This window comes from Poecilia reticulata, chromosome 4 (genome assembly GCF_904066995.2).
Source record: "Poecilia reticulata chromosome 4, P_reticulata-male-v2, whole genome shotgun sequence".
In the NCBI taxonomy this organism is placed as follows: domain Eukaryota; kingdom Metazoa; phylum Chordata; class Actinopteri; order Cyprinodontiformes; family Poeciliidae; genus Poecilia; species Poecilia reticulata.
Window position 1 is genome coordinate 1,189,634 of NC_088833.1, and position 26,722 is coordinate 1,216,355.

Genomic DNA, 26,722 nt, shown 5'->3' on the forward strand with positions numbered 1-26,722 from the left:
GAGCCACTTTTTCATCAATAAATCACCATCATCACCATCATCATCATCATCATAACCTGGGTCTCGGCGTCTCTCCTCATCACCTACCACCCACACCTAATGACACTCTAAAGGTCTGTTTCCTTTGAATTCAGTCAAGTGAAACCTGATAGCATGAAGATGCTAGCACTAATAATGACAATAAATGATCCCAGTTTAACCTTTAACCCAAAGATCAGAAGCTCTCACTGCAGTCCAGATCTGCTGGTGTCCACCAGTAGGAAGAGAAACCCCATATTTGTGTTTCCTCTGTGAACTTTGGGAATCCATCTGGACAATGTGAATATTTACAGCACATTGTACACATTTAGATTTTTCTTCAAAATAAAAGTGTCAGGAGGAGGTTTAATAAATATCTAAATTAATTTTCTAAATCTTACCTCCAGTTTATGGCTTCAAAACAGGAACATGTTTAGTTGTGCGTTGGCTGTATTGCAGCTAGCTGAAGGCATGTAACAGTAATTTCCTCGTCCTGTGAGCAGTTTTGTTATCGGAGCTTCTGTACTAAGTCGAATAAAATTTCTGCCTGTACGTGCTACTGTACTGTACGCCAGGTTCTGGAGGAGAGTTGCTCCTGGAGCATCTTCAACTGTTGTCATGTCAACCTGACAGGGTACCTGTAGGAGGCAGCTGAGGTTCACACCTGCTCTCCTGTGTGGGTCCTCGTGTGGAGCACCAGGTGGTTCCCCACAATGAAACTTTTGCCACAGAAGGAACATTTGAAAGGTTTCTCAGACAAGTGTGTCGCCGTGTGATGAGTCAGGTGACCCTTGAAGCTGAAGCTCCTCCTACAGGTGGAGAAACTGAAGGGTTTCTCATCTTTGTGGGTTCTCATGTGGTGATTCAGGGGGGTCTTGGCTTTGAAGCTCTTCCCGCTGGACTGGCATGAGGACGTCTTGTCGGCGTGAGTCTTCTGGTGGTACTTCAGATTGCTGTGGAGTTGAAGGCTTTCCCGCAGGTTTGGCAGAAAAATGGTTTCTCCCCTGTTGGGTCTTCAGGTGGCGGGTCAGGTCATTCTTCAGGCTGAAGCTTCTCCCACAGGTGGGGCAGTTGAAGGGCTTCTCCCCAGTGTGGGTCCTGAGGTGGAAGGTCAGGTTGCACTTCAGTGTGAGGTTTTCCCACAAGTGGTGCAGGACAACAGCCTGCCGGTGTGTGTCCGCAGGTGGGAACGCAGGTTGCATTGCAGGTTGAAGGCTTTCCTGCAGCTCTGGCAGGTAACGGCTTCTCACCTGTGTGGGTCCTCAGGTGGCGGGTCACATGACTCTTCACGCTGACGCACTTCCCGCAGGTGGGGCAAGAGAAGGGCTTCTCTCTGGCATGGAGGCGCAGATGAACGGTCAGGTAGCTACTGATGCAGCTACGCCCACAGATCTGGCAGGTGGACAGTTTCTCCTCTTTCCACTGGTTCTGTTTGGGGTTCTGGTCCAGTTCTCCAGGTTCTGCTCTTCCCTCACTCACAGTGTTCTTCACCGCTTCCTGACTGATCCACATTCTCTGGTTCTGGAGGGTTCCTAGAGATGAGCTGGGCTCCTGTTGGTTCTGGTTCCATCTGGTCCAGTTTAAAATCAATCAGGATCCAGTCTGTTCTTCATCCTGGCTGATGGAGACAACATCGCACTCCTCCTTCACCCTCACAGGTTCTGGTTCCTCTGCTTCCTCTGGTTCTGGCTTCACTTGTTCTGGTTCTGGCTTTATTTGAAGAGGTTCTGGTTCCTCCACTTCCCATTTAATCTGCACAGGTTCTGGTTCCAGTTCTAGCTTAATCTGCAGGAACTCAGGTTCCCAAAGTTCAGGTTTAATTTCCAGAGGTTCTGGTTCTGGTTCTAGCTTTATCTCCACAGGTTCTGGTTGCTTCAGTTCTTCCAGGACCTTCAGACACTGTGGTTCCATTTGGTCCAAAGTGGATTTCGATGTATCACAGATTTCAAAAGAAAATAATAACGGGAGACAACGGATAATATACGAAATAGCGCCCCCTTCCCTTCCGGAGTGCAATGGTCCCATTTCCAAATAAGGTAAGAGACCATAGACATAATATAAGAGTAGACCCCGCATTGGCTGCTCCGGAGCAGGAAATACGGCGGCCATCTTGGAGAGGTCGTCCCTCCTACTTTGCTCAACCAAAACAGCAGAAGATGCCTCAGCACTGAGGATATTGTTGTTCTGATCGATGGACTATTGATGTGAGGCTCCACAGACAACATTTCACAAGTAAGATGGACATATTACTGTGTATATATTGTGATTATAATATTACTTTACTGTATTTATGTCCACCAGCTAATGGATACCAGCTAATATTAGCTACAGTGCTCGGTGTAATACGGATTCAGCCGCTATGAAGGATAACTGAGATTCTGTAAATCTAAAATAATTAATTATTCTCTAACATTGACTTAGATTATCTAACACAAGAGCCTATATTAGAAATGAAACAATGTAACATATTATAAAACTTATATTATGTGTTATAACATTCACCAGCAAAGTTTACACAGGTGGTAAAGACTATTATTTATATGTAATTCATCCTAAATTCTCCGTTTTTGTTTTGAAGGTTTCCTAAAGACACGATGTGAGGAAGAAGAGGGAGAATCTATAAAGAGAGACGGATTCACTGCAGGATGAATCACATCAGAGTTTGGACTCAATCTCAGCTGCTGAGTCTCTGAAGATAGAACTAGTCGGCTGGAAAACAGAGATATATATATTTATACATGTATCCAATATATATTATTCAGTATTAATCATTATTTATTTGTGTTTGTATAGTTATATAAATATGTATTGATCTTACTAAATACTTTATTAAATAAATGATGAACGGCTGTGTGCTTTGTAATCTGCTCATCATTCATCAATATCAGAATATTCCATCCTATTCTATTGTTATAGCCACTAATATTTAAATATGCTGAACTATGTATTAAAAACATACTTAAATAATACAATTGTTTATAAATGTAGCTTTGATAGAACACTAATTCATTCATTTATTTCATTTTATTTTTTAACAGAATGGGTGAAACAGGTTTCCACTTGAATGTTTACAGGAAAAAGTTGGACATTCTGGAAAAATATCCAGAAACAGAAATAAAATGAAAACTGTTCCAGTTCCATTAAGATTGTTGTAAAGGAAACAAACATGATGATTTGATGGCAGGTTGTTGTTGTCAGCTGGACCCCAGAGACCTGCAGGTCCAAACAGCCTGCAGGTAAAACTGCAGAACAAACAGAAACTAAAGTTTGTTTTCAGGCTCTGGCTGACAAACACCTGCAGCTGAACCCGAGACGTCAGCCTTCATTTGAGAGCAGAAGTTTCAGAACCGGTTCCGGTTCTTCTGGGTTCATTTAGCTTCACATCAGAAAAACGTGTCTGAATCACATGACAAGAAGAATATGTTTAAATATAATAAAGTTAATAAAAAGCTAGATTGATTTGACAGTTGATGTTAATCTTCATCCTGAATTATAATAAAGTTTGAATAATAAAAGTTCAATAATAGAGAAAAAACGTGTAAAAACTGGATTAAAACATCAAACATGATCATTAAATCTGCTCAGATTTAATGTTTATGTTTCAGCTCCTGCAGGATGATGAAGATGATGATGAAGATGATGATGTCACAGGCTTGTTGTCCTCCTCTTCCTCGCTGTAATTAGTCTGCGCTGCAGCTGGGAGCGACGCCCCCTGGGAGATGCCGCCCTGAGCCCAGCCGGTGCGAACGCTGATCTTCAGAGCAGAACCTTCAGCAGCGCCGACCGGTCCGGTCCGGTTCTGCAGCTTCATCAGAACCCGTAAACAGAAACTCGGAGCTCTGCGGGGAGGAAACCATCCAGGGAAACCAGGAGCTGCAGGAGCGCCGACAGACAGAACCAGAACGGCAGACGGTCTGAGACCATGGATGGAGGACAAAGCTCCGGCGCGCGGGACGTCCTGAGGGGACGCTGCGAAGGAGCTCAGAGGACCGGCAGCAACATGATCCGAATCTTCATCAGCTCCAGCTTCACAGGTCAGTTCTGCTCCCAAGCCTGGTTCTGGAGGTCTGGGTTCTGGACAGAGTTCGGGTCCAGTTCTGCTGATCTGAGTTGATGTGTGAGAATCAGGTGACCCTGAATGTTCTGGTTCAGCCGGGTCCATCTGACCCGGTTCAGACCTGGAGCCTGGAAACGTGCAGAAACTTTTTCAGTTGATAAAAAGAACCAGAACCGACCCGAAAGCTCTGAGAAGTTCTGATTTTAATCTTTTACTGTAAATTATGAAACTGAACCTTTTTTAGCCTCAAACAAAAAGATGAAAGATTTATGGGAAAAGTTCATCGGTCCGAGCGCTGAGGTCAGTAAATGATCCGCCTCGGCTCCTGAGGTCCAACCGGGGCTCAGGTGGAGGCGGTCACATGACGCTGCTCTACTGGCGCGTTCAGGGACTGAAGCGGAGGCCGTTGCCATGGTTATTCAGACAGGTGGGCCGAGCTTTCCAGGTATTTATGCCACTTAGCATTTGGGGGCGGAGTCATACATGAGGCAGCATCTATGATGAAACGTCTGCGCTTCGTTCAAACGTTTCAGACAACTTTCAGAATAAAAGCTGAGCTCTTAATGCATGAGCCACAGGTTCCACTCCAGAACCAAGCCGACCCGGTTCCCCTCAGAACGTCTAGCAGCTGGATCAACACGACCAGGGTTAGGGTTAGTGGCGCTGTCAAATCCTCTGAAGACATCCAACATGTTCTGGACCGCTGGAGCGAGGAGCCGTGAAGATCCACGAGGTTCTGGAGGCTCTGGAGTGTCAGAGAGGTCCGCTCCGTGGTACCAGAGCTTACAGAAGCCAGTCTGTTAGAAGTTCTGCTGTTGGTTCTGGTTCTGCTGTTGGTTCTGGTTCTGCTGTTGGTTCTGGTTATATTTATGCTGTTGGTTCTGGTGTTGGTTCTGGTTCTGGTGTTGGTTCTTGTTCTGCTGTTGGTTCTGGTGTTGGTTCTGGTTCTGGTCCTGTTGTTGGTTCTGGTGTTGGTTCTGGTTCTGACAGGAATTCCCTGGTTTCTGTGCAGACATGACCGTTGAGAGGAAGGTTCTGCTGGAGAAGGCGTACCCGGAGGTCCGGTCGTTCTGCCGCCGTCTGGGTCTGGTCTTTGAGGTCGGTCCGTCCTCTTTCAGCACCGAGAGTCTGATGTAATCTTTCTGTGAGTGACATCACTTCCTGTCCAGGTGGTGGATCTGAGCTGGGGGATCCGGACCTTCCCGTATGGAGACCATGAGGTCAGTGAGATCTTCCTGCAGGAGATCCAGACGAGTCAGAAGGTTTCTGCTGGACCGGCCTTCGTGGTGAGTTGCTAACGTTCTCCAGGCTCTCATTGGTAAAACCCCGGCCGGTGGCGTTTGCGTCTCCTGCCGGTGGATCGATGCCACTGTACCTCGTAGACGTGCGGCTGAATGCGGCCAGTAAAGTGATGCTGCTTTGAGCCTCTCACCAGGTTCTTTACGCCTCGGCGGTTCCTCCATGATGCTGGTTGTTCTTTGATGTTCTGCATCTGTAGATGTGATCACGTTTACTTTGCTTCTCCTCATGTCTGGGTGCCAAAGGGCCTGCTGGGGAACCGGTACGGTCACCGACCTCTTCCTCGTCTCATCCCAGAAAAGCAGTTTGAGGTTCTTCTGTCCACGCTGTCCAAGAATCCAGAAGGTGTTCAGCAACTGCAACAGTGGTTTCGGAAGGACAACAACTCTGTGCCACCCACCTATGTTCTGCAGCCAGTCACTGCACGATTCCCACACTACGATGACCTCCGACCTGAGGTGGCAAAGCTCCATGACGATGACCTTCTGTCTTGGCGCGTCACGGAGAGTCAGCTACTGCAGCTGCTACGCTCTGCAGCCACTGAGGCTGAGACGGCTGGAGACATCACAGCTGAGCAGAAGCAGCTCTTCTACTCATCAGGTGAGAAATGTCCCCGGCATGGACATGTCCCCACGCTTGTCCTTTTGGTCCAGGAGGACTAACATTTCCTGCTTCTCATTCAGTCACAGAACGGGCGCTGGAGGAAGGCGTCTGGAAGGACAACTGCCAAATGGCCGCCTTGCTCTTCGTCCGGGAGATTCCTCGGCAAAGGATGAAGGACAAACGTCTGGCCAGGTTCATGGACCTCACTGCAGACGGGCTGCTGGATGCTGAAGCTCAGGAGTTCCTCACCGGCCTGAAGTCGCGTCTGTACGCCACGTCCAAGAAGATCCTCAACCTGCACTGCGTGGAGCTGAACAGAGGAAGCATCGACCCAAAGCGCAAGGAACACGCCGAGTACCTGGACAGCGTCTGCCAGCAGTTCATCTCCCAGATGACGACCCGGATCAGCGAGGCTGTCAAACTGGAGGGGAGGACAGGAGGAAGATCTGGGGAAGCACAGAGGAAGATGAGGAGGAGTTTGGCTGGGTGGTGGAAGAGGCGAGGCAGCACACCGTCATGGCTGACGAGCTGAGCAAGAGTCTCCAGGGCAGAGATGGGCTTCTGGGAAAGATCTGCCTCACCATGTGGGAGTCCACCCTGGTCCACCACGGTCCGCTGGTGATTCACGGCGCTGCTGGGATGGGGAAGACCGCTCTGCTGTGCAAACTGGCACAGGAGATGCAGGGTGTCCTGGATTCCAGGGCGGTGCTGGTTATTAGGCTGCTGGCCGCCCATCGTCCTCAGAGGCCAAACATCAGCCATGTCCTCCACAGCATCTGCCTCCAGGTGTGTCTGGCGTGTGGCCTGGCGCCACGCCCCCTGCTGTCGGTCAGCTCTCACCTGGAGCTGCAGCGGCTCTTCCAGAACATCCTGGAGAAGATTTCTCAGCAGGGGAACACTCTGCTCCTCATCTTGGACTCCCTGGAGCAGCTGGCAGACCAACATCAGGCTCACCAATTGCGCTGGCTGCCCACAGACGTGCCTCCAAATGTCCACCTGCTGGTCTCCATCGAAACCACCAGCGAGGCGTTTGCCAGCATGCGGCTGAGGCTGAGCGCTGCAGGAAACGTCTTTGAGGTGGAGCGTCTGACTCGTGATGAAGGGCAGCAGATCATGGAGTCCCATCTGCAGGTGGCTAAGCGAACTTTGACCCAGGAGCAGAAGGACGCGGTGCTGCAGAGCTTCCACGCCTCCGGCTCTCCTCTCCACCTTCAGCTCATCCTGTCTGCTGCCAAGAACTGGACATCCTTCACACCACCAACCGAGCTGCGGCTGGGCTCCAGCTCAGAGGAAGTGATGTCACAGCTCCTCCTGAAGCTGGAGGAGAAACATGGGAAGGAGCTGGTGGGCGGGGCCTTGGGATACATCATGTTGGCAAGGTGAGGAGACTAGCAGAGCATCTGCTGAGGATGTGCTGGAGCAGAAGAACCTTTACAGGTTTACCTGGAACCCAACCTTTGTTTGGGCTGTTTGAACAATTTGTTCAATGGTGAATGGTAAAATGCTAACTTCAATTCAAATCATTAGCCAAGTGTGCTAAGCATCTTTAAAGCTAACAGAGGCGCTAAACCAAAAGTTAGCTCTGCTATCAGCTTATTGCCCACTGTTCAGGTTTGGAGCGGACAGGAAGCTGGTTCTGGTCCTCGTTCCCCTGAGGAATGGCAGGATGAGCAGATGGTGAAGTTCTGGATTTGCTCTTCCATGAGTCCAGAGATACGGATCAGGACTGAAAAAATAGATCCTGGATCTAAGCAGGAGGAGGTGATCCAGAAGTCCTTGGAGTTGGAAGCTCTGGGTTTCCCTCCAGATGGACCTGGAGGTTCTCAGGATGATCCACTAAACCTAGAACCGACTGTCTCTATGTCTCTATAACTCTACAGGAGAGGCCTGATGGAGGCGGAACTGCGTGATGTCATGTCATTGGACGATGATGTCATCGTGAGGTATACAGGTATTCCCTGCCTCCGACACCTTCGTTAATCCGGATGCCACCTGTCCTGTGGGCGCGGCTCAAGCGGGACCTGCGGGACCAGCTGGAGGTCCAGTGGACCGACGGAGTCGCCATGCTGGCCTTCAGCAGCCGGTAAGATGTCCTCCAGTTGTCCTCCATGTCCATTCCAAATGTCCTAACCAGGAGCAGCTTCAGTTCTTCTGGAACAACATCGAGCTTCTTCTTCTAGGCTTCTCTCAGAGGTAGTCAAGACCCGCTATCTGACGCCAGAGCGACGGGGCGGACCCACATAAATTATCCAGTGAATCACATCAGAGTTTGGACTCAATCTCAGCTGCTGAGTCTCTGAAGATAGAACTAGTCGGCTGGAAAACAGAGATATATATATTTATACATGTATCCAATATATATTATTCAGTATTAATCATTATTTATTTGTGTTTGTATAGTTATATAAATATGTATTGATCTTACTAAATAATTTATTAAATGATGAACGGCTGTGTGCTTTTTAATCTGCTCATCATACATCAATACCATAATATTCCATCCTATTCTATTGTTATAGCCACTAATCATATTTAAATATGCTGAACTATGTATTAAAACATACTTAAATAATACAATTGTTTATAAATGTAGCTTTGATAGAACACTAATTCATTCATTTATTTCATTTATTTTTTAACAGAATGGGTGAAACAGGTTTCCACTTGAATGTTTACAGGAAAAAGTTGGACATTCTGGAAAAATATCCAGAAACAGAAATAAAATGAAAACTGTTCCAGTTCCATTAAGATTGTTGTAAAGGAAACAAACATGATGATTTGATGGCAGGTTGTTGTTGTCAGCTGGACCCCAGAGACCTGCAGGTCCAAACAGCCTGCAGGTAAAACTGCAGAACAAACAGAAACTAAAGTTTGTTTTCAGGCTCTGGCTGACAAACACCTGCAGCTGAACCCGAGACGTCAGCCTTCATTTGAGAGCAGAAGTTTCAGAACCGGTTCCGGTTCTTCTGGGTTCATTTAGCTTCACATCAGAAAAACGTGTCTGAATCACATGACAAGAAGAATATGTTTAAATATAATAAAGTTAATAAAAAGCTAGATTGATTTGACAGTTGATGTTAATCTTCATCCTGAATTATAATAAAGTTTGAATAATAAAAGTTCAATAATAGAGAAAAAACGTGTAAAAACTGGATTAAAACATCAAACATGATCATTAAATCTGCTCAGATTTAATGTTTATGTTTCAGCTCCTGCAGGATGATGAAGATGATGATGAAGATGATGATGTCACAGGCTTGTTGTCCTCCTCTTCCTCGCTGTAATTAGTCTGCGCTGCAGCTGGGAGCGACGCCCCCTGGGAGATGCCGCCCTGAGCCCAGCCGGTGCGAACGCTGATCTTCAGAGCAGAACCTTCAGCAGCGCCGACCGGTCCGGTCCGGTTCTGCAGCTTCATCAGAACCCGTAAACAGAAACTCGGAGCTCTGCGGGGAGGAAACCATCCAGGGAAACCAGGAGCTGCAGGAGCGCCGACAGACAGAACCAGAACCGGCAGACGGTCTGAGACCATGGATGGAGGACAAAGCTCCGGCGCGCGGGACGTCCTGAGGGGACGCTGCGAAGGAGCTCAGAGGACCGGCAGCAACATGATCCGAATCTTCATCAGCTCCAGCTTCACAGGTCAGTTCTGCTCCCAAGCCTGGTTCTGGAGTCTGGGTTCTGGACAGAGTTCGGGTCCAGTTCTGCTGATCTGAGTTGATGTGTGAGAATCAGGTGACCCTGAATGTTCTGGTTCAGCCGGGTCCATCTGACCCGGTTCAGACCTGGAGCCTGGAAACGTGCAGAAACTTTTCAGTTGATAAAAAGAACCAGAACCGACCCGAAAGCTCTGAGAAGTTCTGATTTAATCTTTTACTGTAAATTATGAAACTGAACCTTTTTAGCCTCAAACAAAAGATGAAAGATTTATGGGAAAAGTTCATCGGTCCGAGCGCTGAGGTCAGTAAATGATCCGCCTCGGCTCCTGAGGTCCAACCGGGGCTCAGGTGGAGGCGGTCACATGACGCTGCTCTACTGGCGCGTTCAGGGACTGAAGCGGAGGCCGTTGCCATGGTTATTCAGACAGGTGGGCCGAGCTTTCCAGGTATTTATGCCACTTAGCATTTGGGGGCGGAGTCATACATGAGGCAGCATCTATGATGAACGTCTGCGCTTCGTTCAAACGTTTCAGACAACTTTCAGAATAAAAGCTGAGCTCTTAATGCATGAGCCACAGGTTCCACTCCAGAACCAAGCCGACCCGGTTCCCTCAGAACGTCTAGCAGCTGGATCAACACGACCAGGGTTAGGGTTAGTGGCGCTGTCAAATCCTCTGAAGACATCCAACATGTTCTGGACCGCTGGAGCGAGGAGCCGTGAAGATCCACGAGGTTCTGGAGGCTCTGGAGTGTCAGAGAGGTCCGCTCCGTGGTACCAGAGCTTACAGAAGCCAGTCTGTTAGAAGTTCTGCTGTTGGTTCTGGTTCTGCTGTTGGTTCTGGTTCTGCTGTTGGTTCTGGTTATATTTTGCTGTTGGTTCTGGTGTTGGTTCTGGTTCTGGTGTTGGTTCTGTTGCTGTTGGTTCTGGTGTTGGTTCTGGTTCTGGTCCTGTTGTTGGTTCTGGTGTTGGTTCTGGTTCTGACAGGAATTCCCTGGTTTCTGTGCAGACATGACCGTTGAGAGGAAGGTTCTGCTGGAGAAGGCGTACCCGGAGGTCCGGTCGTTCTGCCGCCGTCTGGGTCTGGTCTTTGAGGTCGGTCCGTCCTCTTTCAGCACCGAGAGTCTGATGTAATCTTTCTGTGAGTGACATCACTTCCTGTCCAGGTGGTGGATCTGAGCTGGGGGATCCGGACCTTCCCGTATGGAGACCATGAGGTCAGTGAGATCTTCCTGCAGGAGATCCAGACGAGTCAGAAGGTTTCTGCTGGACCGGCCTTCGTGGTGAGTTGCTAACGTTCTCCAGGCTCTCATTGGTAAAACCCCGGCCGGTGGCGTTTGCGTCTCCTGCCGGTGGATCGATGCCACTGTACCTCGTAGACGTGCGGCTGAATGCGGCCAGTAAAGTGATGCTGCTTTGAGCCTCTCACCAGGTTCTTTACGCCTCGGCGTTCCTCCATGATGCTGGTTGTCTTGATGTTCTGCATCTGTAGATGTGATCACGTTTACTTTGCTTCTCCTCATGTCTGGGTGCCAAAGGGCCTGCTGGGAACCGGTACGGTCACGACCTCTTCCTCGTCTCATCCCAGAAAAGCGTTTGAGGTTCTTCTGTCCACGCTGTCCAAGAATCCAGAAGGTGTTCAGCAACTGCAACAGTGGTTTCGGAAGGACAACACTCTGTGCCACCCACCTATGTTCTGCAGCCAGTCACTGCACGATTCCCACACTACGATGACCTCCGACCTGAGGTGGCAAAGCTCCATGACGATGACCTTCTGTCTTGGCGCGTCACGGAGAGTCAGCTACTGCAGCTGCTACGCTCTGCAGCCACTGAGGCTGAGACGGCTGGAGACATCACAGCTGAGCAGAAGCAGCTCTTCTACTCATCAGGTGAGAAATGTCCCCGGCATGGACATGTCCCCACGCTTGTCCTTTTGGTCCAGGAGGACTAACATTTCCTGCTTCTCATTCAGTCACAGAACGGGCGCTGGAGGAAGGCGTCTGGAAGGACAACTGCCAAATGGCCGCCTTGCTCTTCGTCCGGGAGATTCCTCGGCAAAGGATGAAGGACAAACGTCTGGCCAGGTTCATGGACCTCACTGCAGACGGGCTGCTGGATGCTGAAGCTCAGGAGTTCCTCACCGGCCTGAAGTCGCGTCTGTACGCCACGTCCAAGAAGATCCTCAACCTGCACTGCGTGGAGCTGAACAGAGGAAGCATCGACCCAAAGCGCAAGGAACACGCCGAGTACCTGGACAGCGTCTGCCAGCAGTTCATCTCCCAGATGACGACCCGGATCAGCGAGGCTGTCAAACTGGAGGGGGAGGACAGGAGGAAGATCTGGGAAGCACAGAGGAAGATGAGGAGGAGTTTGGCTGGGTGGAAGAGGCGAGGCAGCACACCGTCATGGCTGACGAGCTGAGCAAGAGTCTCCAGGGCAGAGATGGGCTTCTGGGAAAGATCTGCCTCACCATGTGGGAGTCCACCCTGGTCCACCACGGTCCGCTGGTGATTCACGGCGCTGCTGGGATGGGGAAGACCGCTCTGCTGTGCAAACTGGCACAGGAGATGCAGGGTGTCCTGGATTCCAGGGCGGTGCTGGTTATTAGGCTGCTGGCCGCCCATCGTCCTCAGAGGCCAAACATCAGCCATGTCCTCCACAGCATCTGCCTCCAGGTGTGTCTGGCGTGTGGCCTGGCGCCACGCCCCCTGCTGTCGGTCAGCTCTCACCTGGAGCTGCAGCGGCTCTTCCAGAACATCCTGGAGAAGATTTCTCAGCAGGGGAACACTCTGCTCCTCATCTTGGACTCCCTGGAGCAGCTGGCAGACCAACATCAGGCTCACCAATTGCGCTGGCTGCCCACAGACGTGCCTCCAAATGTCCACCTGCTGGTCTCCATCGAAACCACCAGCGAGGCGTTTGCCAGCATGCGGCTGAGGCTGGCGCTGCAGGAAACGTCTTTGAGGTGTAGCGTCTGTCTCGTGATGCAGGGCAGCAGATCATGGAGTCCCATCTGCAGGTGGCTATTCGAACTTTGACCCAGGTGCGGAAGGACGCGGTGCTGCAGAGCTTCCACGCCTCCGGCTCTCCTCTCCACCTTCAGCTCATCCTGTCTGCTGCCAAGAACTGGACATCCTTCACACCACCAACCGAGCTGCGGCTGGGCTCCAGCTCAGAGGAAGTGATGTCACAGCTCCTCCTGAAGCTTGAGGAGAAACATGGGAAGGAGCTGGTGGGCGGGGCCTTGGATACATCATGTTGGCAAGGTGAGGAGACTAGCAGAGCATCTGCTGAGGATGTGCTGGAGCAGAAGAACCTTTACAGGTTACCTGGAACCCAACCTTTGTTTGGGCTGTTTGAACAATTTGTTCAATGGTGAATGGTAAAATGCTAACTTCAATTCAAATCATTAGCAAGTGTGCTAAGCATCTTTAAAGCTAACAGAGGCGCTAAACCAAAAGTTAGCTCTGCTATCAGCTTATTGCCCACTGTTCAGGTTTGGAGCGGACAGGAAGCTGGTTCTGGTCCTCGTTCCCCTGAGGAATGGCAGGATGAGCAGATGGTGAAGTTCTGGATTTGCTCTTCCATGAGTCCAGAGATACGGATCAGGACTGAAAAATAGATCCTGGATCTAAGCAGGAGGAGGTGATCCAGAAGTCCTTGGAGTTGGAAGCTCTGGGTTTCCCTCCAGATGGACTGGAGGTTCTCAGGATGATCCACTAAACCTAGAACCGACTGTCTCTATGTCTCTATAACTCTACAGGAGAGGCCTGATGGAGGCGGAACTGCGTGATGTCATGTCATTGGACGATGATGTCATCGGTGAGGTATACAGGTATTCCCTGCCTCCGACACCTTCGTTAATCCGGATGCCACCTGTCCTGTGGGCGCGGCTCAAGCGGGACCTGCGGGACCAGCTGGAGGTCCAGTGGACCGACGGAGTCGCCATGCTGGCCTCAGCAGCCGGTAGATGTCCTCCAGTTGTCCTCCATGTCCATTCCAAATGTCCTAACCAGGAGCAGCTTCAGTTCTTCTGGAACAACATCGAGCTTCTTCTTCTAGGCTTCTCTCAGAGGTAGTCAAGACCCGCTATCTGACGCCAGAGCGACGGGGCGGACCCACAGGATCCTGGCGGAGTATTTCCTGGGTCGCTGGTCTGGAAGATTGAGCCGGTGGCTCTTCCGGGTCTGACGCTGCTGCTGTCCGACAGGAAGGTACCAGGACTCCTGTGGTGGACATGAGGAGACGTCTGAGCGTGCTCTCTGTGTGATGAAACAAATAGGGTGGATGTTGAGTTCTGATTGGTTCTCTGCTTCCCAAGGTCCCGCCCCAGCCGCTGTGGTTTGCTCCTGGATTGGCGAATGTCCGGAAGCTGCAGGAGTTGCCGTATCACTTGCTGCATGCCGGTCTGTGGAGGAGCTACGGCAGGAAGTAGTAGGTATGTTGCATGACTGACCTGAGCGCGCTCAGACCAACCAGAGCTGCAGCACAGGAGCTTTTATCTGGACGTCCCTGTCCAGTTCCACCAGTGGATCCAGTGTCTCCTGGTTCTGTGTGCAGGCAGCGCCGAGTGGCTCTACTGTCAGAGCCGGGTCAGTGGGGTGTCCAGCCTGATCAGCGACCTGGACCAGTGCTCCCAGTACATGGACTGCTGTGAAACTGGACTGGTCCATGAGGCTCTGGTCCTGATGAAGAACAGCCTGGACATCCTGTCCGGCCACATGGGTCAGTGTGGTTGGGTGGGAACATTTTTGGCCCGTTTGGGTCGGTTCTGGGTGACCCGCTGTGCTTCCCCTGTCTCCAGACCGGTCTGTTTTTTTACTCCGAGCTGCTGGCCCGACTCGCCACCTGGCCTCCAGCTTCCGCACCGTGATTGGTCAGCTCTGCAGCCAGTGTGACGATTGGCTCCAAACGGTCCGGAGCCGGTTCTGATCCCGAGGAGCAGCTTCCTGCAGCAGCCAGGGGGGGCGCTGCAGCACACGCTGACTGCAGCACACGGAGGTCAGAGAGCTGAGCCTTCAGAGACGTCAGTCCCTCATGTCCTCCATGTTTCTCATGTCCTCCATGTCCCTCATGTCCTCCATGTCCCCCATGTCCTCACAGCAGCTTCAAGAAGCTGAAATGTGTTCTGATGTGGTTGAACAGAGGGAAGTTTGACCTTTGTGTTTCTGCAGAGCGTCCAAATGTCTTCTTGTCCCTGAATGTTTCTCAGATTCTGCCCAAGGCGTCGGGGGCAGGAGGAGGTGGAAGAACTTTCTTATCTCCCAGGGGGAATTTATGTTTCACTGCGGCCCAAAGACCAAAATCAAACACCAGACATGGACAGACGGGCCTGAGGCTGGAAGCGCTGAGCAAAATCACATCTCAGCTCATAGAAGCAAAACACATATTATCCAGTCTGGTGCAAAATATGGAGCATTACAACCTTTCCTGTGGCTGTTTCTGACCCGTTCTGACCGGTTCTGACCCGTTCTGACCGGTTCTGATCCGTTCTGACCCGTTCTGACCGGTCTGACCCGTTCTGACCGGCTCTGATCTGTTCTGACCGGTTCTGATCCATTCTGACCCGTTCTGACCGGTTCTGATCGGTTCTGATCCATTCTGACCGGTTATGACCGCCCATTTAGTTTACTGACAAACCGCAAATAGGTTTCCTTCTTAAAGTCGCAGTGGCACAAATGGGGGCGGAGTTTCCAAAGAGAACCACCGAGACAGCTTCTGCGTCTCGGTCGATCCAGTCTGCCCGCAGTGGTGGAGAAAGTACTCAAAAAATGTACTTAAGTAAAAGTCAAAGTACCACATTAACATTTTACTTAAGTAAAAGTAAAATAGAACTGGCTTTAAAAATACTTCAGTATTAAAAGTAAAAGTACTTGCTGAATGCATACCTAATCACTAATATCATTAAGTGAACCGATCATATTAATTTTAATACATCAGAAATGTGGCCATTTTAATGAACAATGCCACAGATAAAACATGTTTTTATTGAGTTTACTCTGTAACATAGTTTAGACTTAGATATTGATTCTATGCATCATAATTTCAGGGATGGAAACATCTCGTCTCCTGTCCTAACATAACATGAACTCACTTTTTTGCCACACATTTATTTAAAAGAAATCCAACTGGCAGAGGAGGACATGGAACCAAGGAGCCACGGAGCAGAGTTGTAGTCTGGACCACTGAACCCAAGACCAAATCAAAACCAGCACCCCATGCTACATGACAATAAAATTAAGTACCTATCAAAACTGCTTCTCTAATTGATCTGAAAGATTCACTTTCCCATAAAAACACCTAGATATAAATACTTAGAGCTGAAATAAATTATCCAGTGACAATTCAAACTCTTCTTCATTCTGTTTTGCTTTCATCTCTGTGCCACAACACACAGGTCTCCTGCCATCCCTAAAGAAATAACACCCTGGGCGGTTGCCCATATTGCCAATGTCAGAAATATAATTGTCTGCACCATTAAACATAGCAATTAACAACGCTCAACTATGAACACTGTCCAAGGCCCAATAAGCAACAAGTAACCAAGCAGGAGGAGGTGACTGTTCTCATCCTCCCTCCTGCTGCAACGTCTGCCACCATGACAGGAGACGAAAACAAAGAGCAATGAGCATGCTCTGTGTTCTTACGTTCTTGTTTTATTTATTCACCAATTAAATATAAAGATATTTTAATGAAATAAAATAGCTACTGCAGTGTACGCAGAGCATTACAAGAACAAAGAGCGGCTCTCAGTGAGGCTTCAGTACTATAGGACTTGGTCAAGATCCGTCCAGAAGAATCGGATCGTCCATGAATGTCATATTACTATATTGCACTTTGGTCACAGCGTTGTCCCATATCTATGACACCTCAGTCAACACCTCCACACAATAATTCAGTGCATGAGTGACAACTTGTTTTTCATCGCACATTTTAACTTGTGCTGCAGTCAATACAGCTAGCTTTACTAGCATCACATCCACAGATATTACCTTTAAGCTTTCCTTTAAAGTGACGCTAAAAGTTGGACGAAGTCCCACCATCTGTGAAAGCGAAGCGCTGCTGATTTTACATGTCGCCATATCTATGATTTATGCAGCTATTATATAACTGACATTAGACAGACAGCTCCTCCCCTCAGAGGAAACACTGCGCATGTCTGGAGCTCCGCAGCGAGTAAAGGTGGAGCCGATGGGTGACAACAGACACTACGTCACGTTATTGCTGGGATTTTACGGCGCCATCTTAAATCCCTGAACTTCACATTTTAACGGACAAAAGAGCAACGAGACTTGATGTAACGAGTAACGAGACAGTTTAGTAGAAATGTAGTGAAGTAGAAAGTACAGATACTTACTGTAAAATGTAGTGGAGTAAAGTAGAAAGTATACATTATTAAATCTACTTAAGTACAGATACACGAAAACTGTACTTAAGTACAGTAACGAAGTACTTGTACTTCGTTACTTCCCACCACTGCTGTCCGGGTCAGACCGGGTCAGCCTCATCAGCTAAGGTTAGCATCATGAGTTAGCCGCCGCTGGCGTGTCCAGGTGTGCTCTGCTTGGCGTGGACGCGGCGGCGCAGCTGCTGGTCACGCTCGGCCGGCGCTGGTGGCGGCTGGAGCCTCCTGGACAAACATCTCCTCCAGGTTCTGGAAGGACCATCAGGTGGGACCAAGAGCTCATGTCAGATTCTTACGGCTCAGATCGGACCATGACGGCACTTCCTGTCTGTCTTGTCCTGCGCAGCGGCCATCTTGTCGGTAAAGATCATCGAAAGCTCCGCCCACTGCCTCTCATTGGCTGCAGACGGCTCCCTGAGGGGGTGGAGCTTAAAGAGTGGCCAGCAGCTGTTCTGCATCCAGGAGGCGGGGCCTGCTGGCTCCGCCCCTTCCTCGGCTCGCCTGCAGGTGTCGGACAGCTGCTGTTTGTCCACAGCTGGATGCAGGTAGGTGGGCGGAGCCTGACTGGCTCTGATGTCCTGAAGGTTCTTTGGTCTTCAGCTCTGCTGCTTTCAGGGTTTGTCTCTTCAGTTCTCTGTTGTGATTTTGGGTTTTATCTTTCTGTGTAAATAAAGTTCTGGATCTGTCTTTTGGACGGGTTCAGTCCAAGTCCGCCTGAGGTTCTGTCTGCTTCAGAACCAAAGGGTTCCACCTTCTGCACCGTGGAAGGTGGAACCCTTTGTGGTTCTCTTGAGACGGACTGAAGGGTTTCCTGCTGTCCGTCTCCGTCTGTCTTACGTCAGCAGTTTTCACGTCCCGTTTATCTGGTTCTATCTGGTTCTATGTGGTTCTATCTGGTTCTATGTGGTCTATGTGTTCTATCTGGTTCTATCTGGTTCTATGTGGTTCTATGTTGATCTATGTGGTTCTATGTGGTTCTGTGTGGTTCTATGTGGTTCTATGCGGTTCTATGTGGTTCTATGTTGATCTATGTGGTTCTATGTTGATCTATGTGGTTCTATGTGGTTCTGTGTGGTTCTATGCGGTTCTATGTGGTTCTATGTTGATCTATGTGGTTCTATCTGGTTCTATCTGGTTCTATGTGGTTCTATGCAGTTCTATGTGGTTCTATGTGGTTTATTTGTCTATGTGTTTATTGGTCTATGTGGTTCTGTGTGGTTCTGTTGGTTCTATGTGGTTCTATGTGGTTCTGTTGGTTCTGTTGGTTCTATGTTGATCATGTGGTTCTATGTGGTTCTATGTGGTTCTATGTGTTCTATGTGGTTCTGTGTGTTCTATGTGGTTCTAAATGTGTCTATGTGGTTCTATGTGGTTCTATGTGGTTCTGTGTGGTTCTATTGGTCTGGTTCTTGTGGTGTGGTTCTATGTTGGTCTATGTGGTTCTATGTGGTTCTATGTTGATCTATGTGGTTCTATGTGGTTCTATGTTGATCTATGGTTCTATTGGTTCTATTGGTTCTATGTGGTCTATGGTTCTATCTGGTTCTATGTGGTTCTATGCGGTTCTATGTGGTTCTATGTGGTTCTATGGTTCTGTGTGGTTCTATGTGGTTCTATGCGGTTCTATGTGGTTCTATGTGGTTCGTGTGGTTCTATGTGGTTCTATGTTGATCTATGTTGATCTATGTGGTTCTGTGTGGTTCTATGCGGTTCTATGTGGTTCTATGTGTTCTATCTGGTTCTATGTGGTTCTATTGGTTCTGTGTGGTTCTATGTGGTTCTATCTGGTTCTGTGTGGTTCTGTGTGGTTCTATGTGTTCTATGTGTTCTATGTTGATCATGTGGTTCTATGTTGATCTATGTGGTTCTATGTTGATCTTGTGGTTCTATGTTGATCTATCTGGTTCTATGTGGTTCTATCTGGTTCTATGTGGTTTCTATCTGGTTCTGTGTGGTTCTATGCGGTTCCGTGTTTTGGGGCATTCTGGGTTGACTCGTGTCGTCATGTTGGACCTTCCCTCAGCATGTTGGAGCTGCAGCTGGTTCTGAAGAACCCGGGTTTGTTTACTCTGTGTGCAGGTGAAGGTCTGGAAGTGGGACGGAACCGAGATCCACAGTGAGGACATGTCGTTGGTTTTGGGGGTTCTGGGAGATTTGTGGTATCTCTGCATGACTCGGACCGGGTCAGAATCTTTGACCCGGTTGCTGGGACCCAGACGATGGTGCGGCTGACCCGGAGCCTGACTCCAGTGGTTTCAGTGGCCTCACCTAAACGTGGGTCATTATTTGTGGTGTCAGACGACGGGTTCCTGCATCAGGTGAGTTTTACCACTGAAACTAACTTTAGGCCTGAAACTGGACCAGAAACCAGAGTTTGAGGCTCTAGGATAATATTTCTATGTTGTCCTGGATGATTCCAGGATCTAGAACGTGATGTTTCACATGTTCTGGTGATGAAGGTGAACTTCCTGTCTGCAGATCTCCAGGACAGGACAGCAAACCGTCTCAGAGTTTCCTCTGCTTCCGACTCTTTTCTCGGCTTCAGAGGATGAGAAGATCCTGATGGCAGGTAGCAGAGACCCAACTGGACCAACCGGTTCTGGTCCTGAGGCCAAACCCGTGTTTCCTGCTGCTGTGTTCAGGAAGGGAGCGGACTCTGAGCCTGTTCCGCATCTGCAGCGACTCTGTGGACGGATTCCTGGAGCTGCAGCACGATGACGAGGTTTTATCGGCCTGCGTGTCGCCGGACGGCCGACGCGTCGTCACTGGAGCGGCGGATCAGCTGATCCGAGTGAGAACCAGCTGGTGGTCCTCCTCACTAACAGCAGGGAGGGGAGCCGACGCATCACAGCACTGAAACACGCTGAACATCCAGGTGGTGAAGCATCGCAGCAGACGAACCAGATGACGTGTTAAACCTCCAGAAACATCCTGTCCAGCAGAGATGCTGCAAAACATGAGTTTCTTCCTTCAAGGCTGGACTTCTGCTCAGTGCGGCAGGAACCCGTCTGCTTCTGCTGCCCTCCAACCTTCAAGTTCCTCTCAGATCTTTCTCTCCACAGAAACCACATCCGGTCTGGTTCCGTCTGGCTGTGATGGTCTCCAGGAACCAACCGAGCGACGGCTGCTGAACTCTAACCGTTCTATTTCTATAGATGATGACCCGCCTCTCCCAAGGCCAAACCTCTGATTGAGCCACGACTGCCATAGAACATAGAAAGTTCTTCTAGATCAGCTCTTCTGCTCTGTCTTTTCTGACCTCCAGTTGCTGGTATTGAGCCCGGTTCTGGTTCTGGTTCTGGTTCTGCTGATTTGTCTTCCTGATAAATTCTCCGTCAGGATTTATTTCTGTAAACTGGCAGTTTGCTAATAGAATGAAGGTAAGATTGATTTAAGCTTTTATTGTGAAAGGAAGCCAGTGACGTCTTGTTGTGTCTGCTTTGGTCAGATCTGGTCGGTGACCACCGGCCAGCTGGTGGACGCTATGTGCGGCTGCAACGCTCCGGTCACCGCCCTGCTGCTCTATGACCACTTCGTGGTCTCGGCCTCCTCGGCGGCGGATTCGGTCCAGCTGTGGAGTCTGACCTACGACCCCAGCCACAAGCCCTCCCACACATCCCGGCAGGCTCCGCCCACTCAGTCGTCACCAGAGACGGAGATCAGGTGTTCTACGTGCGCCACCAGACCCAGAGGGAAGTGCTGAGCTGGAACAACCGCACAGGTCAGAGCGGCTCTCTGGACGGGTCCAACCAGAGCTACGGATCCGGGTTCTCCTCTGACCCGGCCCGTTTCTGCCCAGGTTCCGTGTCGGAGCGCCTGCCGGTGTCTGCGGAGGTCAGCTGCCTGGAGCTGGCGCAGCAGAAGCGCCTCCTGCTGTGCGGGCTGCGTAGCGGCACGGTGCTGATCTACCCGCTGGCGTTGCCCCAGGAGACGCTGTGCATCCCGCCGCCGGACGGCCTGACCCCGGTGCTCTGCCTGGCCTTCGGCTCCCAGGAGAGCCTGCTGGCCGTCGCCCACCAGGACGCGCTGCGTCTGTTCCAGGTCGCCACCAGAGACGGCTTCCCCGCCGTGGAGGGGCCCCTGGCGACGGCGCCGCTGCTCCACGCCCCCCCGTCACACATGGCGCTGCTGCCCCACCGCCGGCTGCTGTACGGGACGGCCGGCGGCGAGGTGAAGCTGCACGACTTCGGCACCGGCGTTGGCACCGACCTGCAGCCTCACAGCTCCGGGATCACCTGCGTCACGGCCAGCAACTGGGGGACGCACGCCCTGGTGGGCTCCAGGACGCCACGCTGCGGCTGTGGCCCTGGACCCGGTGGCCCTGGACCACACCATGGAGTACCAGGTGAGACCGGACGGCTTCAGGCCGCAGCGGAGACCCAGACTCCTCCCTCACCGTGCGCTCTGCTCTGCCGTCCCAACAGGGGCTTTTCTTCCAGGGCGTCCTCTGCGCCGCCTTCGCCGACAGCGACCGCTTCGTCTTCACCGGATCGCAGGACCAAACCGTCCAGGTCTGGGACGTCGCTTCAGGTGAGTTGGCTTCAGGACCAACAGGTACACCGCAAGATGGCCGCTGTTTTCCTGAGGAGGAACAGCAGGAACCAGTCCTTCAGAACCTCAGAACCCAAACCAGAACTTCACCTCTGGTGGCGCCGGTCCATCCTTCCTTCCGTCCTCCATCGTGTATCTTTCTGCCGTTTTCAGCATCATTTCAGAACTGACCCAGTTGGTCTTCTGCCCTTCTGGTTTGTCCGGTTGTGGTTCCAGTGGGTCCGGTTCCGGTCCGATGCGTCTGTTTGTCTCCATCAGGGAAGCTGCTGTGCGTCCAGTTCGTCTACTCGCCAGTCGTCCGCATGCTGACCTTCAGGAACGGCTTCGTGGGCCTGACCCTGCAGGGCCGCGTCGTCCAGGAGCCTTCAGGTGTCCGGACCGGGTCGACCGGACCACAACCTCTGAGAACATGAAGGCCCGGTACCGGGTCACCTCCAGGGAGAAGGGCGGGGCCGGCCGCTCCGACCTGCAGGTCTTCGACCCGGCCCAGATCAGCCTGAACCTAGTGAGCACGCTCAGCAGGAAGCCGTCCTCGCCTGCGTCCTGCTGTAGGACCTGGAGATGCAGCTACTGCCAGATCTGAAGACTTTGCTCACCTTCATCACGTAAAACATCTGCGTTAGTTTTACTGTGAAACCTTTAATGCTTTACGCTTCGCTTTGTCTCTTCTACTAAAATGTTCTGCTGTCTAAAAATAGTTTATTGTGGTGAAGAACGTTCTCCTGTTCCGCTCCGTCTCCGTTCAGATCATGAATATCGGCCTCAGGTACAGGAGTAGTTCATGCTAACAGCTGGTCGCCGCGTTTTGCTTTAGATTCCTTCAGATGTTCAACAGACAGAAAGCAGCAAAGTTTGAGTTTGTCTAAAATGATTTACAAATAAAAGATTCTGTTTACTTTCTATGTTTTAAGTTTCCATGTTTTGGTTCCGCTTTGAGCTCGACTTCCTGTTTATTTTGGTAATCCAGTGTGACTGTGTGGCTTTACTTCCTGTTGATCGAGCCTCTGGATATCTGCATATCTCTAATCTCCTTGAAGATATGTAAACACAACGCTCTTCCCTCCTCACCCTCCTGTTTCCATGGATCTGAGCGCTGCCAAGGACATCATTCCTGGATAACAACACCTCTATCGGACTTTGGGTTAGGCTGAGCAACATGGCTTCATGGCCTTTGACCTCACCGCCTTCACTCATGTCTTTGTTTTCTCTGAATGTTGCCACCTGCCCTACTGCGTCCTTTCCTCTTTTAATTTTACGTTGTTAGTATCTGTAGAGTTCTCCCTATTCAGAGGAAACGGAACTATTTTTCAGATTCTTGTTCTTCCAACCCAGAAATGTGATCAGACCAGAGGAACCTGAACAGGATCACATAGTTACTTTAGATCAACATTAGATTCTTTTTCTTCTTCATTCCTTTGGTTTGTTATTTTGTCTGTATTTCATTTTAACTCGTGTAAAGCTTTTAACTGCCTTGTTGCTGAAAATGTGCTACATAAATAAAATTACCTCATCTTACAAAAACCTCGTTAAAAGAAAAATCTTCAATAAATGGAGACGCTGGAGGTAAACTGTTTATTTTCTTGGTCTGGATTTTTTTTTAAATTTTTTTGTCTATTTTTAGAATCTAAAACCAAAATGACGGAGCTCATTTATTCTGCCTAGCAACAGAAACGTGATTGGATGGAAACACTGGACATTTGTTAGAAGTTTTTTAATGTTTCATAAAAACATTCTGGTTTCTAAAAGGTGCAGTAAAACATTCTGCATCTGCAGCAGGTTTAATTCCAGATTTGGATCAGAAACGTCCCGGATGTTAATCGATCAGTCTCATTTCCGCTGATCGGCACGTGTTTCCACGCCCCCCGACACCAAACCGGGCTCGGTTCCGGTTCAGTTACCGTTACGGTGTGATAATCTGGTTGCCTTGACAACGGGCCTGAACCATCCTCAAAGCGTTTCTGCAGGTAAACTTTGTGCAGAGAAGCTGCGACTCTGAGTCGGTTTCCAGCAGGAAGACGGCTCCGGTTCCGGTTCTGGTTCTGTGGCCGCAGCAGCAGGTCGGGCCGAGCCAGTGGAGCAGATAACAGCCGGTTACAGATTAACAGAAATGATCCGAGCTCTGCAGGAACAGCTGCGGCTCTCAGATGTTTGTTTCAGACTCAGAGATGGGAAGAACCGAACTGACGTCCTGCCTGCTGGTTCTGGTTCTGGTTCTGGTCGGAGCCGCGGCGGCCCAGACAGGTAGGCTGCTTCACCCGGGACTCAACCTGAGGTTCTGAGATCCAATCCGGTAAAAAATGATAGGAAACAGTTTTAGCGTTAAAATCTAGAAAAAGTGAATAAAAATGAAGAAACTTTTGTTTTTAACCAAAATGGTAACTTTTTATTTGAAGGTGTGAATAAAACTGTAATAAACATGAAATAACATCTGATATGAACATGAAGCCTTTATGAATGTTTGTTGTCATGAAGTGTCATTCAGTAAATAATGACTTTTAATCCAAAGTTGCTTTAAAGTTTCATTAAAATGCCAACTTTGCATTAAATTATCATAATTTACAAAATCATGCAAAGTTGGCACTTTTAATGAAACTTTAGATTAAAGTGTTATTTACTGAATGACAACATTCATAAAGACTCGTTCATGTTTATTACATGTAATATATCATGTTTATGTCATGTCAGCCTGATTCGCCCTTCAAATAAAGTTTTACCACCAAAATATTTAAACGCAAAGTTTTAACGTAACTTTGATCCAGGAAGAATCTTTTCCGTTTATTATGATCATATAACAATAAAGCGATGAGTCATCGACCTGTGAACCAGGAACATAACGACTAAAAACAGAATATTTATGGGTCCAGTTTGTAAAATCACACTGTAAAAATTAATTTGGTTCATTTAGTCTTTCATAGAGGAAAAAACAGTGAATATTCAAAAACTCACCATGTTATTCCTGCTTCTATAAATGTCAGTTCCAAGATAAATATTTAATTTACAAACATAATATTTAGCCAGGAAGTTGAAAATTAGCATCCAAGCTAAATATTTAGCTCCAAATTAAATATTTAATATTTAAACCAACTTTGAATTCTGCTTATTAAATATCTAAATTAAAATTAAATATTTAGTTTCACGTTGGCTTGCTGACAAGTGGAATATCAAAATAAAAGCTGAGTTTTGCTAAACCTTCAGGTTTTTCTTCGTTTCCTGTCCGACCTGGAAAACAAAGGATGGGCTTTTACTTTGAAAACCGGACGTTTAGTTTGCTGTTGACTTTTTACAGTGTAGCTGAACCGTCTTCCTGCAGATCTTTGGTTTCAGGAGTTGAACTGCAGCAGATTTAAAGCAACCAGATCTGCTGCTGTTCTGCCCACAGGTGAAAGGTCACCAGCCAGCAGAGTTCTGGTTAGCAGAACCGGTTCCAGAGAAACCGGGTCAGGACCGCCGCTCCACTCTGATTGGCTAACCATAGTGACCTCTGACCTCTGCCTGCAGGCCAGGCCAGCCAGTCGCAGCGGCTGCTGCCCCAGTGGCTGACGGGGATCGTCGCCGTCTGCGGCTTCCTCATCCTCACCTTCATCGCTGCGCTGGTGAAGAAGGTCTGGTGCGAGTCCAGCAGGTGAGTCACAACTCCTCTTCATCACTTCATCTTCATCGCCTGTGGAGCAGAAACAGTCTGACAGCTGAGGCCCTGTTTGATTGGACTAGACCACTTTTAGCAGATGAAGCCGTCTGCTGATTGGTCAGCATGAGCTGACGTGTGTGTGTGTGTGTGTGTGTGTGTGTGTGTGTGTGTGTGTGTGTCTCGTCAGCAGGCGCTCCAGCGTCGACGCCACCTTCGCTGAGACCAACCCGTATGAGACCCACCTGGACGGCCTGAGGTGAAGCTGCTGCCGCTTCAGGCGGGTTTTCCGCCACCTGCTGGCCAAAAGCGGCACAGCAGGAAAAAAGCTAAAGAAGCTAAACTTCCTGCTAACGAGACACTTTTCTAATTTAGTTCATTTTAAAAACTCTTTTAATCAAAGTTTTTATTGTAATTAATGTTTTTTTTCTTCTGTTTGTGATGTTATTAGTTTTTGTTGAGCTGATAACTTTATAACTTTATTCATAAAAGGACTAAATTTAGTCAGAAATATGAAAGGAAAGCTGAACATCTGCTAAGCTCCTCTGGTTAGTGGCGCCACCTTCAGCCTCCATCCTGGTCCAAGCGACCCGACCCGATCTGGTCCCGTCCAGATGTTTCATGTTGGGCTGATCCGACCCGGTTCTGTTTGCAGGCCGAGGAGCAGCCTGGAGTCGGAGAAGGGGAAGTACGAGACGCGGCTGGACCTGGCCAGGTAGGAACCGCAGACGAGTCGCAGAGACCTGGAGAACGGTCAGAACCGCAGCAGAACTCTGGGGTCAGAACCGCAGCAGAACTCTGGGGTCAGAACCGCAGCAGAACTCTGGGGTCAGAACCGCAGCAGAACTCTGGGGTCAGAACCGCAGCAGAACTCTGGGGTCAGAACCGCAGAACTCTGGGGTCAGAACCGCAGCAGAACTCTGGGGTCAGAACCGCAGCAGAACTCTGGGGTCAGAACCGCAGCAGAACTCTGGGGTCAGAACCGCAGCAGAACAACTAAAAAACAAAATGACTCCAACTCTAGTCAGAGTCCACAGACGGAAGATTCATTTGGTAATTGATTCAAACGTTGGAGACCCAGCAGACCGGAACCTGTCCAGAGGTTTAAAAGCTCTGAGGAGCCGACCGGATCTCCTGCTCCGGTTCTGACCAGCATTCCTCCCCTGGAGAAACCAGGCTGAGTTATTAGCATTAGGAAGTTAAAACATGGCACGAGTGAATGGAAGCAGCTGAAAATCCCATTTTTGTGTTGTGCTGATTGTGTTTGTGCTGCAGGTCCAGAGACGGCAGCAACGTCTACGACAACGTCATCGCCGCCGAGGAGAAATCTACGGCCATGTGAGCGGCCGGCAGGCGTCCCGCTGGCTCAGAGTTCAATCACGTGACCCAAGAAACCAGTAACCCATAGCAACCAGATCCCTGTTCCTTCCTGTCCAGATCAATCAGTTATCTGACCTGTTAATGATTCAGTGAAAACATGATGAACGTTTGTAATAAACTCTGATCCGAC

The 26,722-nt window shown here is 49.4% G+C and overlaps 2 protein-coding genes and 2 pseudogenes across 4 annotated transcripts; all 4 read left to right on the plus strand.

Annotated features, from left to right (window-relative positions):
- Positions 1 to 3,931: 3,931 nt before the first annotated feature.
- Positions 3,932 to 22,170, plus strand: LOC145551322 (NACHT domain- and WD repeat-containing protein 1-like; annotated as a pseudogene). Its single transcript, XR_014087135.1, has 20 exons — positions 3,932 to 4,052; positions 5,088 to 5,173; positions 5,245 to 5,361; positions 5,620 to 5,974; positions 6,058 to 7,356; positions 13,395 to 13,597; positions 13,681 to 13,845; positions 13,953 to 14,069; positions 14,192 to 14,370; positions 14,436 to 14,500; positions 17,185 to 17,282; positions 17,383 to 17,581; positions 17,637 to 17,652; positions 19,116 to 19,354; positions 19,515 to 19,605; positions 19,679 to 19,827; positions 20,485 to 20,757; positions 20,836 to 21,381; positions 21,461 to 21,566; positions 21,846 to 22,170. The product of XR_014087135.1 is annotated as an NACHT domain- and WD repeat-containing protein 1-like (transcript).
- Positions 9,168 to 11,072, plus strand: LOC145551284 (NACHT domain- and WD repeat-containing protein 1-like). The gene is made up of 3 exons (XM_081605805.1): positions 9,168 to 9,616; positions 10,641 to 10,726; positions 10,798 to 11,072. The coding sequence occupies exons 1-3, from the start codon at positions 9,505 to 9,507 to the stop codon at positions 10,924 to 10,926; spliced, it is 327 nt and encodes a 108-aa protein (XP_081461931.1). The 5' UTR covers positions 9,168 to 9,504; the 3' UTR covers positions 10,927 to 11,072.
- Positions 10,992 to 12,052, plus strand: LOC145551324 (NACHT domain- and WD repeat-containing protein 1-like). The gene is made up of 3 exons (XM_081605812.1): positions 10,992 to 11,031; positions 11,257 to 11,520; positions 11,604 to 12,052. The coding sequence occupies exons 1-3, from the start codon at positions 10,992 to 10,994 to the stop codon at positions 12,050 to 12,052; spliced, it is 753 nt and encodes a 250-aa protein (XP_081461938.1).
- LOC145551325 (uncharacterized) lies at positions 21,997 to 26,722 on the plus strand (annotated as a pseudogene). Its single transcript, XR_014087136.1, has 7 exons — positions 21,997 to 22,135; positions 22,334 to 22,353; positions 23,599 to 23,828; positions 25,086 to 25,209; positions 25,403 to 25,471; positions 25,868 to 25,927; positions 26,488 to 26,722. The product of XR_014087136.1 is annotated as an uncharacterized LOC145551325 (transcript).